This window comes from Centropristis striata, chromosome 13 (assembly GCF_030273125.1).
Source record: "Centropristis striata isolate RG_2023a ecotype Rhode Island chromosome 13, C.striata_1.0, whole genome shotgun sequence".
Taxonomy (NCBI): Eukaryota; Metazoa; Chordata; class Actinopteri; order Perciformes; family Serranidae; genus Centropristis; species Centropristis striata.
The window spans coordinates 9,215,495-9,232,186 of NC_081529.1; the positions used below are offsets into that span (position 1 = coordinate 9,215,495).

General features: G+C 35.4%; 1 protein-coding gene across 6 annotated transcripts; it reads left to right on the plus strand.

Moving 5' to 3' along the window:
* Nucleotides 1-4,045: 4,045 nt before the first annotated feature.
* Nucleotides 4,046-16,097, plus strand: tom1 (target of myb1 membrane trafficking protein). 6 transcript variants are annotated; one of them, XM_059348667.1, is made up of 16 exons: nucleotides 4,046-4,177; nucleotides 5,741-5,825; nucleotides 5,946-6,024; nucleotides 6,154-6,303; nucleotides 6,431-6,565; nucleotides 7,527-7,664; nucleotides 7,894-8,010; nucleotides 8,184-8,314; nucleotides 8,412-8,454; nucleotides 8,568-8,706; nucleotides 8,802-8,865; nucleotides 9,963-10,032; nucleotides 12,402-12,467; nucleotides 12,908-12,970; nucleotides 14,142-14,181; nucleotides 15,152-16,097. In XM_059348667.1, exons 1-16 carry the CDS (start codon nucleotides 4,126-4,128, stop codon nucleotides 15,244-15,246), a joined length of 1,467 nt encoding a protein of 488 aa, XP_059204650.1. In that variant the 5' UTR covers nucleotides 4,046-4,125; the 3' UTR covers nucleotides 15,247-16,097. The 6 variants fall into 6 exon arrangements, with proteins under 6 accessions (XP_059204650.1, XP_059204647.1, XP_059204651.1 ...); XM_059348664.1 differs by having other exon boundaries at nucleotides 8,181-8,314; nucleotides 15,152-16,096; XM_059348668.1 differs by having other exon boundaries at nucleotides 7,530-7,664; nucleotides 15,152-16,090.
* Nucleotides 16,098-16,692: the final 595 nt, after the last annotated feature.

The window sequence follows — 16,692 nt, forward strand, 5'->3', positions numbered from 1 at the left end:
TGATCACCCACATAATCCACATTTGGTTCCTTTTTAATGGGCAGGATTGTATCATCTCTGCTGGTGTAAACAGAGGAGTGGGTTGTGTATCAGCAGTGAGGGTAAAAACTTTAATCTGTGCTGCTCACTGGGCTGTGAGTCACAGTCTCTGAGTCACACATTCACATCATGGACATGATCAAACACAACAAATGTGTCCCCAGTGTCCCTGAGGGTAAACAGTCTATCATTTATATTTTATAAATGGTGGAAGCTTACAATTAATGAGCTGTCATAATTATTTAGAGCTCTTGACAGGTTTTTAAATGAGGTTAGAATACCTGCTGGGGTCCCTATCAACCCCCTGTTGTCCCCACTATCTGGATTACTCTCTGAGGTTTTTGACTCAGGTCAAATTGATCAGGTGGTAATTTAAAATTGGCCTAAGGTCCTCATCATGTTAGTTTGTATTGTGCTTTATTGTTGCATATTCCCAATTGAACTAACAATTAAAGCAGTGCACCTAGTCGACCTGGAGACCTGAGGACCCATGGCAGCCCTCTGGCCCTGCTTGGTAATGGAGCCTTGATGGGAGGTCGACACCAGGCAGTGTTGCCTGACATTGTGAAATGTGAAATCAAACAGTGCACCCGTGTGGTAGAGAACCACACAGCACACACCTGGATTTTTTTTTAAACAACGCATAATGTACTGAAAAATTGCCCAAAAGTTCAGTACAGGGAGTTTGCTCCGTTGCAGTGGTAAAAGTATTCAGATCCTTTACTTCAGTAAAAGTACTTATACCACACTGTGAAATAACTCCACAACTGCGTTCAAAACTTACTGAAGTAAAAGTATAAAAGTTCCAGCATCAAAATGTATTTAGAGTATCTAAAGTAAAAGTACTCGTTATGCAGAATAAACCCACTCAGATTGTTTTATATATTGCAAATATGTTATTATACTAGTATTATTGATGCATTTATGCAATCAGCATTTTACTGCTGTCAATGAAGGGCTCATTTTAAATATTTAATATACTTTAATTTATAAACGTGCATAATCACTTTAAATGTATCATGTTTTTTATGCTAAATCTGACATGAAAAGTCTCTAAGGCTGTCAGCTAAATGTAGTGGAGTAAGAAGTACAATATTTGCCCTTAAAATGTAGTGAAGTAGAAGTATAAAATTGCAAAATACTCAAAGTAAATACTCAAGTAAAGTAAAAGTGCCTCAAATTGTACTTAAGTACAGTACTTGAGTAAATATACTTAGTTACATTTCACCACTGCTCAGTTGTCACGCACCAGTAGACAGTAGAACAATCTGAGTGGGTCCATTCTGCATAACAAGTACTTTATGTATTTACTTTTGATACTTTAAGTACTTTTTGATACTGATACTTTTGTACTTTTACTTCAGTAAGTTTTGAATGCAGGACTTTTACTTGTAGTGGAGTCATTTTACAGTGTGGTATTAGTACTTTATATTTAAGTAAGAGATCTGAATACTTCCTCCACCACTAATGATACATAGTATTGGGTTTCATTGCAAAAGCTAGACAATTTCTTGAGCCAAATGAGTCATTTCCACACTGATTTTTTCTGGTGGTTCTTAAGGACCAGATAAGTAAAATTCAAACATATCAGCCGATAAATCTTGTGACCTGTGCAACTGTGTAAAAGCTGAATTACACGGTGTCTTTGCTCACCGTTACAGCGTTGTGTAGTCTGCTGTCTGGATTCAAGATTTGCACTTTGATTAATCGCCATGTAAGCTAATAATTTCAGTTAACACAGTGAAATATTGGCACCTGTCTTTAAGTGGAATTAATGGGAATGAGTAGGATTTAAACTCCAAAACAAAGATCAACATCTTTGCTAATGCCATTCCTGAGGAAGAGCTGCATGATTGCTTTGTCAGATTGTATTTGTTACATTAAGATATTACAAATCAGCAGAATTTGCTTTGGTTATTTACACAGCCTTCCCTGTACATTTTGATGTTGATACTTTTGTACTTTTACTTCAGTAAATTTTGAATGCAGGATTTTTACTTGTAGTGGAGTAATTTCACAGTGTGGTATTAGTACTTTTACTGAAGTAAAGGATTTGAATACTTTTTCCACCTCTGGTATGTATACAAGTATGTCTAACTATAGAAATTTAAATGATGTGTGTTGCAGCTTTTGACATACATTAACATGTGTTAGCTTACAGTCATCACTAGCCTGACATATGGGAGTTTCATGTGTGCTATTATAGTTTAGCATTTAAAAATTAACAATGTGCTGCCATTTGAATTAGATAATTTTTTTAATATGGATCATTTAGACTTATCTGTTTCAGACCCTATAAACATAATAATACTTTGGGGTAAATATTACATTCATTGTGCAAAGTGGAGAAATTCTAAGCCTTCCTTCTCTGGTTTTATTAATGAATTAAAATTATTTTTCTTATCCCTTAAAAAAGGTAAAAAGCAAATATGCCATTAAATTAAGTCTGGACTTTGCCCGTCTCCTGATGTTCTGAATTATAACTTATTTTATTATGTCGACGTAAGTTGCGAAAAACTGCCCAAAATTTTGCATTGAAATTAATGGGACGGACAAAAAAAATGAGCGAAAAAGAACAATAATTGGATATTTTTAAACGTCTACTTCTCCAGCACAATTTCATCTAGAGACTCCATTTACACTTTAAACAGTAGACACAAATATTGTGTATTGGTGTATTAATCCACATCTCGATAGGTCATATAGTTTTTTTTATCAATCCCTGTTCAATGACCATGATCATTTTTGGAGAAATTCTGAGATTATAATGGGTGTGTATTGCATGGAATGTTCGTGTCACAGTGTGTGACAGCATCGTCAGAGTGTAGAGGGAGAGAAAAAACTGTCAAAAAATAAATTTGAAAACTGCGCTCCAGACCACAAATTCCACTCTACAGAAATAATTTGTACATATAAACGTAGGAAAAATTGTCTTCTCACTCACAATCCTCTGGTAAAGCTGTCAGAGTTATAGTTTGGGCGTAGGACGCACAGATGCACCACCAACACGCACCAACAGCCTCATTGGCTCCCATATTAAAAACGCAGGAAGATTTCGGAATAAGGGAAATCGAACAGTTTTTTTAGATCGCTCTAACAAAGCAATTTTTTCATTTTTCTTAAAAAAAAAACATATGTAGACGTTCTTGAAGAACTCAGGATGCTCAAAGTGAAGTCGAATCAATGATAGGTATTATGGTTTTGCCAAAAATGCTTTCTGTTCGAGGTCAGAAATTCCAGTCCACCTCTGGACCTCTGTTCACCTCTGGCTGCTGTCACTGGCAGGTGTCAGTTAATTCTGTTGATTGCTTTGATCTGATTGCCTTTGATCTTTGATGTGATTACAGTTACAGATACACAAACACACACATGCGCCTAAGTGCTCACACTCCTCACACATGCATACACATGCTTCAAAGTAACTTTGAAGCTCAGGTAACTTTATGTGATTTTAATTATACACACACAAACACACAAACACACACACACACACACACACACACACATAACTTTATACGATTTTCGCCACACACACACACACACACACACACACACACACACACATTTTGAGGTTAAAGGGCATAGTTTGGAATCTCTGAAGAGTCTCATCGTAGTGTACACACACCTGCAGTAGCCCCCGTGGCCCTTTCAAAATTTCCCCAGAGGAAATTTTCTAGTTTGTATTATTACTGTTTGAATATTGTTATTATCCTCGTTGAGAGTTTGTATTTTCAATTGTTCAAAAAAAAAAAAAAAAAAAAAAAAAAAAATATATATATATATATATATATATATACACTATAGTTTATTATTATTATAGTAACACATACATTTCTGAGAGCACTTTATTTTTCAGCGGTTATAAACTGCCGCTCAGTGCCGGTAAGGGGTGCAGTAGTAACGTACTGACGTTATTCAGCGGCTGCTGATTGAGGCCGCTGTCACTTTAAAGATGACGCAGTTCAACTAGTGGCCCACTGTGTTGTGTGAGCAGCAGCAGCAGCAGTCTGCAGGAGGAGCGGGCTAGTGTGCGTACGGCTCGGCCCGGGGACGTCGGTGCTTTGCTGGGCCCTCACCGTCCTCAACATGGAGTTTTTACTGGGGAATCCGTTCAGCACGCCGGTGGGGCAGCGGATAGGTGAGTTCTTAAAAAAAACACCTAATTTTTCTCTGCATTGTAATAACGAAATGCGCCTTAGTGAGGCTCAGTCACCTCTACTGGAGTCAATACACCGCCGACACTCTCATCTTTATCGACATGTCCTATTTTAATTTACAAAAAAATGGTTTTAATGCACGACTGAATACATATATAATGTCAATACATGGACATAATAAATGTAAGGTAAATGTGTTAAGGCTGACAAGAGGAGCAACGGGTAATAGTTTGATTGACGCGTCCGGTAAACAATGATTTGGCAGAGGCGGGACTTAGATGTCGGGAGGCTCAAATTGATTGGTTGTTATTGTGTCTGTTTAAGCTGCCAACAGCGGGGCGGACTAAAAGTGGGCCATATCCTCCTGACCCAAATTAGATGCACGTCCAACTGTAGCTTAATGACTGCACATGTGTTTTCATCTACTGATGCGGAATGAGGCAGTCAATACAAAAATAGATACGCCGATTTAATCACAGCAGCCCTTAATACAGTATTAGTAATGATTACGGCTGGGCGATATTTTGATATAAAAAATATATCAATATATTTTTTAATGTGATATGGAATTGGACCATATCCCATATATCGATATAGTTCAATTTTTCCTTCTTTCTGTATATATAAATGCTGCCCAAATTTAGTTCTTTTGTAATGTTCATTATTCTTTTCTCATATAAACATATTTATTTCAGAAAAAGATTGGCCTATTTTATTTCATAGGCTGTTTTTATTTAAGATATTTTTTATTTAAATATGCACTTTATGGAGCTTTGACTTTAAAAAAGGTACTCCTGTTGTTATACAGTATTTATGTTCACTTAAATAAACAATTTCAATAAAACTACTGGTGACATGTCATATTTGGCTTTGACTGAACATTTGCTCTCACTTTGCAATAAAAATATCGGGATATATATCACATATTGATATTCAGCCTAAATATATCGGGATATGACTTTTGGTCCATATCTCCCAGCCCTACTTATGATACAAAATGTACATTTTTACAAAGAATATTCAATACGCCCACCTTCCCATCCTTTCCCATGTCTATAAACAGCCTATATATATATAAGAGCCATACCTATTGTTGTTGTTTTTCAGAGAATGTCTCGAGCACAATCAATAAACAGTTTGGCTCTTAGCCATTTATGTATTTAGATACATGATTTTCTACTAGATACTGAATCCTGTTAGTCAGATTGAAGTATTTCAGTAATTTAAATAGTCTTATATTTGCAGTTATTTTACTGTAATCAGAAATCTAATGTATGAAAAACAAAACAAGCCACAGAAGCTACATGCACAGTGAATTCTTGATTGTATCAAAGCAATGCACAACATTTTGTTGCAACTAACATTAATTGTATTAAAAATGTATGAGATTTAATTATTTTTTAAAGGTATACTATGCAGGATTTTCCTATCTAACAATGTATAGGCAATCATAAAAGGCAAGTTATACAATAAACTCATCAGTAAATTGTTAATTGCTACACCATGTCAATATTCACCACTGTGTATTCACCTATTTTGCGCAGAGAGTGCGACCGGCTCCAGCCTGCCATCAGAAGACTGGGCCCTCAACATGGAGATCTGCGACATGATCAACAGCTCAGAAGAAGGGTGTGTGTGTGTGTGTGTGTGTGTGTGTGTGTGTGTGTGTGTGTTATCCGTCTGCATCAGGAACAGATTAGTCCTGTGGAGGTTACATGGTTGTGACCGTTGAAAACTCTGTAATTACAGACCCAGAGATGCAGTCAGAGCCATAAAGAAAAGGATTGTGGGGAACAAGAACTTCAAAGAGGTTATGCTGACGCTCACTGTGAGTGTTGATCCCTCGTCACCCTCATGCTCCAGTCCACTGCCACCACTCTGTTGACTCAGTTTATGTTCTTGGTTTGAAAACAAAGCTTTGTACTGCTTTTGCTGACTCTTCCACTTCTCCTGTTAGGTCCTGGAGACGTGTGTGAAGAACTGCGGCTACAGGTTTCACATCCTGGTGACGACGCGTGATTTTGTCGAGGGGGTTCTGGTTCGGTCGATCATCCCGAGAAACAACCCTCCATTAGTGCTGCATGACAGAGTGCTCAGCATCGTGCAGGTAAAATATGTCACATTACATGTTTGGCAACACTGTGGCAGCGAGGGAGAAAAATCAGGTTGTTGTCTCAAGCCTTGGTGTGGTTGCTGTACTGCCTGATAGTAATTTGTGGTTTTCTCTTGTTAAGGCGTGGGCCGACGCATTCCGGAGCTCACCTGACCTGACGGGTGTGGTGTCCGTGTACGAAGACCTGCGGAGGAAGGGACTTGAGTTCCCCATGACAGAGCTGGACGGTTACTCACCCGTCCAAGGCCCTAAAAAGGTACAAGCAAGGCTGATGTGCTCACTGCTAGTGGTGGAATGTAACTAAGTACATTTACTCAAGTACTGTATTTCCATTTTATGTAACTTTATACTTCTACTCCACTACATTTTAAGGTAAATATTGTACTTTTTACTCCACTACATTTAGCTGACAGTTACTTTTCAGGTGGAAATTTAACATTAAAACATGATCAATTTAAAGACATTTAATCCTACCTAGAATAGAACATAAGAAAATTGCTTACATAAATGCATCAAAAATAATAATCCAGTAATATATTTGGGATATATATAAAAATCTGAGTGGGGCCATTCTGCATCAATCAATCAATCAGACTTTATTTGTATAGCATTTTTCATACAAGAGAGATGCAACACAAAGTGCTTTACATAAAAAAGGAGAAAGTAATAATAATAATAATAATAATAATAATAACAAAACATAGAAACAATAAATAAAAAAATGAATAAATAAAAGTAAATAATAATAATAACAAAAAGTTTTTTAAAAGCTAGAGAAAAAAGATAAAACATTAAATAATAATTAAGAAGTAGAGCATGATTTAAAAATTATATATATAAATAGTAGTAAATAAATAAATAAATAAAAGAGAAGATGTAACACTAAGATGCATGAGCAGAAAAATCTTTAAAAATGGTTCAAGTAAAAGCCAAATTAAAGAAATAAGTCTTAAGTTTGCTCTTAAAAACCAAGTACTTGTTATTTTGATACTAAAGTACATTTTGATGCTGATACTTTTGTACTTTTACTTCAGTAAGTTTTGAATTCAGGACTTTTGCTTGTAGTGGAGTAATTTCACAGTGTGGTATTAGTACTTTTACTGAAGTAAGGGATCTGAATACTTTTTCCACCACTGCTCACTGCTGATATTTCAGTGCCACCTATCTATCACCTTTGGTCGTGTTTCTCTTCGGGTCATTTCTATACCTTTGCCTAGCAGACTGTGCCTGGGAATGGGCCTGCTGTCACTTCTCTGCCTGCTGCTCTGCTCTCTTCCAAACCTCCGCTCATCCCACCACAGACTTCTGAGCTAAAGCTGGCCCTAGAGGGAAACAATGCCTTCACTCCCAGCCAGGTGATGGCCTTGCTGCACTAGAAACTCATATTTCAGTACTTTAAATACACAATTTTTCCTATGAATCACTGGTGTTTTTTCATGTTCGCTAAAGTGCTGCTTCACAATTCCTTTTAGTGTCTATATTTCTCAACTTATTTTGGCCTCCAGTACTTATGAAATCAATATTTGACTTTTTGCAAGGAGTACGATAGCCGTGTTTATTCAGGAAATATCATTGATTTTCCAGATAAAAATGCTGAAGACAGAGCTGGGAGTGGTTCGCAGCAACCTAACCATGATGTCAGACATGATGAGTCAGCTCGATCCTGTCACGGTAAAACAAGCAGACATGGAGCTGCTGGAGGTAAAAAAACAAAAAAGACTCAGGTTTAATAATATGAAGCATTCTAATGCAAGAAACTTTCTTTCTTCCAGTCGTTGAAAGGTGCCTGATCTTGTACTTTTTTACATTTTGTGTTGCATCTGGCCCCTCAAACCCCCGCCCACACATTCTTTGTTTGATTGTGTCATTAGCAGTTATACACAGTATGTAAGGAAATGCAAGACAGGATAGTGAAGATCGTCCCCAGACTCAGTGAGGAGAAGCTGATTGAAGAGTTGCTGGCAGCTAATGATGAGATGAACACCGCTTTTACTCGCTACCACAGGTTTACTACATTTATTATTATTATACCACCTTATTAATTAACAAAATAAAAGGATGTTTTGCCAATTGAGATCGATATCATGTTGTTCTGCTTACAGGTTTGAAAGACGAATACCAAATGGGCAAAACGCAGCAGAGAAGGTAAAGAAGAACACAGAAGTGATTTTTGAATTGGTTGTTATTCATATTTTCACAGTCCAATACTTGTAATGAAATGGTGGCATCATGCTCTTTCACTTCACTGTGTCCCTTAGAGTCACACATACGTCAACCTAACAGACCTCAACTTGACACCCGAGTCCATCAGCCAATCAGGGCTCGCATTAGTTACCAGTGACAGCTCACTCAGTCTGTCAAAAGCGGACAGCTTGTCAAGTCAGATGGCAAGACTTAGTAAGTACTTCTTATGACTTGTACATCTTCATACATATCTACATAATGCACATGTTCAGTATATGCACTGTTAACTTCTTGCTCTCTTCTTGCAGGTACAAGTGAATCAGATGACGCTTTATCACAGAATATGAATGTCTCAACTAAACTAAGACCAAGGTACAGAAATGTTATCAGTACAAGTGTTTGTGATCATGAAGATGTACAGTATAAACATAAGTTGCAAAGTGTATTTTGGTGTACGCTAAAACAGTGATTTAGAACTGAGAGTAGGTTATATTCATTTCATTTATCCTTTATTTATTTCTCAAGGAATCATTGAGGGCAACCCCTCATTTACAATGATGTCGAGAGTACAGAAAAAACACAGTTATTGTTTGTCATAGTTTTAAACTGGCCCATAGTTATAATTGTGTTGAGTTTGAGTGAATGTTGTAAGATGTTCCAGGTAGATGCAGCAGAGAAACTGAAAGCAACTTTTCCAAATAGGATAATATATATATGAAAAATAATACATAGAAACTAGTTAGCAAGCAGGCAGAGAAGTCTAAACCGTTAACTTCAAAGTCAGCTTAAGGAAAGTAATTCAAAGTTAGCTAAAGGTAATTAATTAATCAATAGTTAGCTAAAGGTAATTAATTCATAGTTAGCTAATTGACATTAATTTATAGTAGATAGTTTAATTTATAGTAAAGACTAGTTAGCTAAAGGTAAATAAGTAAATAATTTAAAGTTTAATTTATAGTATGTAGTTAGCTAAAGGTAAATAATTAAAAGTAAGATAAAGAAGATGGATAAATGGTTCAAACGTCCAGCTTCTGCCACTCACAGAGCCATGTTAGCAGTATGAATGCAAACTTGACCAAACCAGAACACTCAAAGTTCAATTATATGTAGAAATATTTTAAGAATATCCACTTCTATATAATCAGTAGTGATAAGTAACATGAATACTGTTGGTTCATGGTGGAAGACTTTGGTGTTAATGTTGGGGCACTACAGGGAAGGCTATGTGAATAACCAAAGCAAATTCTGCTGATTTGTAATATCACAATGTAACAAATACAATCTGACAAAGCAATCATGCAGCTCTTTCTCAGGAATGGCATTAGCAAAGATGTTGATCTTTGTTTTGGAGTTTAAATCCTACTCATTCCCATTAATTCCACTTAAAGACAGGTGCCAATATTTCACTGTGTTAACTGAAATTATTAGCTTACATGGCGATTAACCAAAGTGCAAATCTTGTGTTTCAGTGCACAGAATGAAGTTGCAGTGGACGGCCTGGCTCAGGCTCCAGACAGCAGACTGCACAACGCTGTAACGGTGAGCAAAGACAACGTGTAATTCAACTTTTACACAGTTGCACAGGTCACAAGATTTATCGGCTGACATGTTTGAATTTTACTTATCTGGTCCTTGAGAACCACCAGAAAAAATCAGTGTGGAAATGGCTCATTTGGCTCAAGAAATTGTCAAGCTTTTGCAATGAAACCCAATACTATGTATCATTAGTGGTGGAGGAAGTATTCAGATCTCTTACTTAAATATAAAGTACTAATACCACACTGTGAAATTACTCCACTACAAGTAAAAGTCCTGCATTCAAAACTTACTAAAGTAAAAGTACGAAAGTATCAGCATCAAAATGTACTTAAAGTATCAAAAGTAAAATTACTTGTTATGCAGAATGGACCCACTCAGACTGTTTTATATATTCTAAATATTTTATTGTTCTCAATTATTGAGAATATTTATTATTTATTGTTCTCATACTATTGTTATCTTCTCAAGATAGGGCTCATTTATCATAATCTATCTCTCTCTTTAAACAACTAATTATACTGTTATGAGATTTAATTTAAAAAATGTCAGATCACTTTAAATTGATAATGTTTTTATGTTTTATCTCAACCTGTAAAGTAACTAAAGCTGTCAGCTAAAAGTAGTGGAGTAGAAAGTTCAATAGTTGCCTCAAAATGTAGTGGAAAAGAAGTAAAAACTTATAATGGAAATACTTAAGTAAAGTACAAGTACCTTAAAATTGTACTTATGTACAGTACTTGAGTAAATGTACTTAGTAGACAGGGCTGTAACTTCAGAATTCTGGAGCCCTGTAGGCATTTTGGGGTAAAAGTGTTAATATTAGAAATGTGTATAATTTTCCAATTTGTGAATATATTATATATGGTTGTTTGGGATCATTGTAAAGTGGGCATCCATGGCTTTCATTTAAGCCCAAAGTTGTATCTTTCAGTCAAACACAGAGGTCACATGACCTCTTTAAACCATAAATTACACACGTTTTCCTACAATTTTCACCAAAACTATATAGTTTATGTGATCCCTTTAGGATCAAGGGACATCAGGGACCCAAAAACCAACATCTGCAATAATTAATAGACTCTGTCAATTCAGGAAAAGTATAATATACCCATACTCTTTCTTTGTGAGAGGTTACTGTGAGTCTTAAATTTGAAGTCACCGGCTCAGGCCAGTTCACCTCCATTCATTCTTTGGACCAGCATTGTGGTCAATTAATCAATCATTATGCTAATTAATCAATAATTATGACTAAACCGTCACTTTTACAGCTTGACATCCGGCAGAAATGGATTCAGCATAAAAAATACTATGGGAACAACCAAGAAAACACTTTTACCCCAAAATGCCTACCACCTCATTTACTGAAGGGTTTTTCCCAAATTCGGTCTATAGTTACTTTTCACCACCGTGTGTCATATTGTAGTTGTTAACACTGAGCTTAAATGTGCAACAGAGTAACAAGCTCCCTGTTTAGATACTGATGGTATTGTGCACAATGTATGAGTGTAGGCCAATCATGTCCAAGAGGAAGGACAGGATTTGGGGGGATTGTTGTCAGTGAGTTTCAGTCAAGCACAGAATGAGCTGCCTTATTAACCCATAAGAACCCAGACCCATTTGTCCTTAAAGGAAAATTATGAGGGATATACCACAGACCAAGTGGACCACATAGAACACATTTATGATGTTTTAAAAAAAAATACTACCCCTAAATGTCAAAGATCTGTGATGTGACATATGTGTTACATTGGGCGTTTATGGTATTTTTTTTTAATGATATTTCTTATTTTAAGTAATAAATAAAACTAGACACTTTTTCTACTTACAGAAACACAAATTTGCCTTTTTCTCTGCATCTCCACAACATATATTAAAATTGTGACATAAATAGTGCTTTTTAACAAAAAAATATTTTTCAGATTTGTTTTTAAGTACAAAATAATAATAAATCAATAATAAATAAAACAAATAACAAACTCTAATAGGGTTAAATGCAATAAAGGACACCCGATTAACGGATTAGAATTGTTAAATGGGTTTAAACTAGTTAGCCTAGAAACAAAAAAAATAAGCTTTTTGAAATGAGCTACCTTTTTAGATTTCTGTTTCCAGTCACAGCCACATTTTGAAGAAGTCACTTCTTGTCACAGTCACATGACCACCACACCAGGGTGTTGAGTATACGTCGTTTAGGGATTTAATGAGTTAAGGTGAAGGATAAAGCTGAATATGGGAGATTCTGGAAGATTTAAAGTGTGTGTTACACCTGTGTCACCATGGGTTCAGCTCCTTGGTTGAGTAAATATGTATGTTGCTTTGTCTCAGTAACCATTTTTCTTCCTAAATGAACTCTCTGTCTGTACATGAAGGAGGACAGCCCAACCTCCACCCGCAGCTCCTCACCAAAGTTAGATTGGATGATTAAAAGGGGAATGGTGGGTCTGTGTCCAAAATGTGTCCTGGTTTCACATCGACTCACCTCTCCACTCCCTCTGTCTCTTGGTTTTGTCATGAGGTTGCAACTTTTGCTGTGGTCTGGATTGCTTTTGTTTGGATCACTTTTTGGGGTGTTTGGTTGGTGGTTCAAGTGTTGAGATAAAACGCAGTGGTTTGCATGTTTTTTTTTAAGTGGTGAAGACAATAAGATGTTTTTATAGTTTGTGCCTACGCCCACTATAGAGCATGACAACGTTTGGGTTGCACTGTCCTGATACGCTCCATCATCATACCTGTCATGCTTTGCTCCCCAACATGTGCTCGTTCCTTTGTTTTATTTTTTAGGTGGTTTGGTAGTTGTTTTACATCTTCATAAACTTAAACCAACAGTTCATACTTTTCTGTGCTGACTATCCTGTTGCTCTTTTTTCTTCCTTAGATTCCTATAAACCAGTCGACTGTAATGGATGATATTGAGAAATGGCTGGAGCTCGATGATGAGGTAAATGTCTGGAGACCTTCCAAATAGATAGATAAATATTAGAGGTGGGGGAAATAATCGATATAGTGTAGTATACAGTATATTTTGCGTGGCAGTTTTTTTAATGAATTCATGGCCGCCAAGTATTGATATTTAGCATTAATTTAGTATCCATATTTTCGCTGTTTTTGTTTTTTACCGGAGGCCGTAGCAGGCTCACTTTTAAGAATATACTGGTATCATATGAAACTAGAAGATCTAAAGAATCTATAGGCACCATGTGTGTCAGGATATCGTGTCAGGAAGTTGTCAAAATAATGCTGCAAAGTTAGTCTTTTTTATCTTTCATTCAAATAAATTCAGAGCACTGACTGTTGGTCAGTCTGTGGGTTTGACTCTGATTGTGGAGAAATAAAAAGACTGAAGTGAGATGAATAGACTGAGAATTTGACAAAACAATTCTTGATTCAATTTTTTGTGGACACAAAATGCAGTATCACAAAACGCATTGTATCGCAATACTCACCATATCGCAAAGTATCAGGATAAAATCGTATCGTGGAGCCTCTGCTGATTCACACCTCTAGTTATAGATTATTAGATGGGTGAAATAATACATAATTAATGAGGGAAATATCAATTGTATTTCTTTGAATGTAAACAGCAGAGCTGATTGCCACCTCTAATAAATATAATAACTCTGTCACTGAGTTTTGATGTATCATTTTAATAAAAAAAAATTCTTATAGCAGTTCCAAATGATAATTGTGGAGTGTTTAACTTGAATAGTTACATAAATCTGTAAAATCCAAAATATTAAGCAATAAATGTAATAGTCTGAAGAACTATTCAAAATGACCTGACATATCCACACAAAGCCAAACACTTGTACTATATATATTTTGGGTGGAAGTACAGTACATAAAGCATGCTTTCACTCTGAAGTGACAAAGGCATTTTTTTTGTGCTTTCTAGTGCATTATCATCAAGTTTATATTTCAGCTTGAAAGGAAACTACTTTGATCAATCATAGCTTTTTTGGTATTAAATAGAATTATACAATGAACTATATGTATCTTTTAACTGTACAGGTAACAAGTTGTGTGTGTGTGTGTGTGTGTGTGTGTGTGTCCATATTTATATATTATTTATATGTGTAAAACAATATATGCCTTTTCTGTTTGTGACACAGTATGATGACTTTGAAGACTCAGACGGTGTGACGAGTGAAGGTGAGCATCTGAACACTTCACTTTCTTTTTAACTTCCCCTCAAATCATCCATTATTTTATTTGGTAGTCCCGTGTTATGCAGCTTCCCAGGAGTTATGTTATGTTAAGTTTCGTGCATATTTAGTGTGTATATAATATAAAAAATAATATAATGACAGAATTTGTGCTGAATTGGCTACCTTTACTTCTACAGCATCTTTTTCATAGCATTTTGCCCTACTTTTCTTTAATAATAAATACATTAAAGTCTATTTTCTACCCATGAATCTCTTATGTTCTGCTAAGTAATTGTCTATTTGTCCTGTAGGTGGCACTAGAGGCTTCACTTGACATTGGTGCCACATATACCTCTTAGACCTATTGAGCACAGAAACTGTACACAGTTGTGCAATTTTTAAGTATTTACTTTAAAAAGACTGCTGCCTATTTATTTATTTTATTTTTATTTTTTTCATGTAAAAGAAAAAAATTAAGTAACTTGATGAATGATTGAGTGAATGACTGAGTGATGAATCAGTTCAGGGTTAGTTTGACCCAAGGTTTTTTTTCAGTACTACTACTTCAAGAACTGCTAACTTAGACTTAGACAGACTTTATTGTCATTCAGTTATACATAAAAATATACACATTGAATGAAATTCCGTTGTATTCTGGAATGTCATAAATAAAGTATAAATATAAAATATAGAAATGTAAAAATAGAATATTTATATTGCACAGAAGTGTAGCAGCAGAAAGTATTTTTGTACATAGACAATAGGCATAAAACATATAAAAACAAGTTCACAGTGCAGTAAAAAAACTTACTTGTACTTCTGCAGTTACAAAACTCTGGTATTTTTATTTATGTTGACACCAGCATCCTTTTATGAAATCACATTTTTAAGATCCATTTTTTTGCTACTTCCTCATCCCATTATTCTTCTAAGATAATTCATGAAGTGTTATCTCGTCTTCTCTCCCTCTGCAGAGTTTGACAGGTTTTTGGCAGGACGAGCAAAAGCGGCGGAGCGTCTGCCATCAGTGAGAGCTTCTTCACAGGACACCAACCACTCCGAGTCTTAAGCTGCACTACAAACCTGCCGAACTAACATAAACTCATGAAGCTTCGGCGCCATCCGCTGAGAAATTTCCTTTAGAGAAATGGTTAAATGGCACATTTTGACATGGGAATGACACCCCATATCTAAAGGAAGGACGTCATAGCTGTGTATACTGCTCTTTACTGCGGAGCAAACAAGTTTTTTAACTGATAAAAATAATGTTATTTGATGAAGGGCAGAGGTTTTTACTTGACGTCGTTATGAGGGTTTGTCCATGTGTTGAATGCAAACTTTTGCACATTTTATATGGTTACATTCCTGCTGTTGAAAGAAAGAGAGGGGGTATTGTTACAGAAGACAACTTTTGCAACATAGGTTATGTATTAAATTGCTGTTATATATATATATATATATATATTGTTAAACATGATGAAGGGTTACAGAAAGCGCCCCTGTCAAAGTAGCATACGCTGTTAACTTGTGTGAAAGAGAAGCTCAGCTATCACTTCATGAAATAGTTTGATGCTTTATGTCATTATTGATAAAGGATGTAAAAGAAAATTATGTGGAACTATGTTTTTTTACATCCAGCATTCCCTTGTGAAAATGTTTTACTTGAAGTTTAACAGGAAGTCATGACAGACTGCTGTCATGTAATAAATTAAAACTATTAACTGGAAGTCTGGCTGTTCTCATTCTTACTGTATAATCCAATTCATGGCTTTGCAGGTATGGGACCACTGCAAATCTTTAATTCCTGTCTGTTGTTAATTCAGTTTGGCTTGAACATGTCACACCCAATGACTGCTGACACGTTGCTGTGCAGGGTTTACTTCACTGACTTGTACATTTTTACCATATGTTAATGCACCAGAATACAAGCACATTAAACTCTTCATACATGGACGAGTACAATTCTATGTTTAACAATTTTGTAATTATATATTAAACATTGTAATGTATAATACTTAAAAAATGTATTAGAGCACCGGCTTATGCCACAGCTGTCCTAAATTAACACTATTAATTACCAAAATCATTTTTATGTTACTGTAATGGTTAATACACCAGTAGGTAGAAGCTGATGATATATAAAGCTATAATATAATTATTATTGTTATCCATTAATTTTCAAATTTACTATTTTACAAAAGAACTGAAAAAAATAGTAAAGCACATTACTATTTATAAATTATAGTTATTTACTTGCATTCCTGGGCATATATATATATATGTGTGTGTGTGTGTGTGTATATATATATATATATATATATAGGCCTATTTAAAAAAAAAAAATTATTTAATGTATTTTTAGTGCAAATGATTGAAGTTGAAGTTGAATGCCAAAAAAAAAAGTATGAGAAAACAAAGTTAAAGATTCATTTGACTGATGGCATTATTTGTTTATCTTTTTATAATTTTTTCGATTGATATCGCGATGATATCGTTATTTCGGCCATTTTGATCT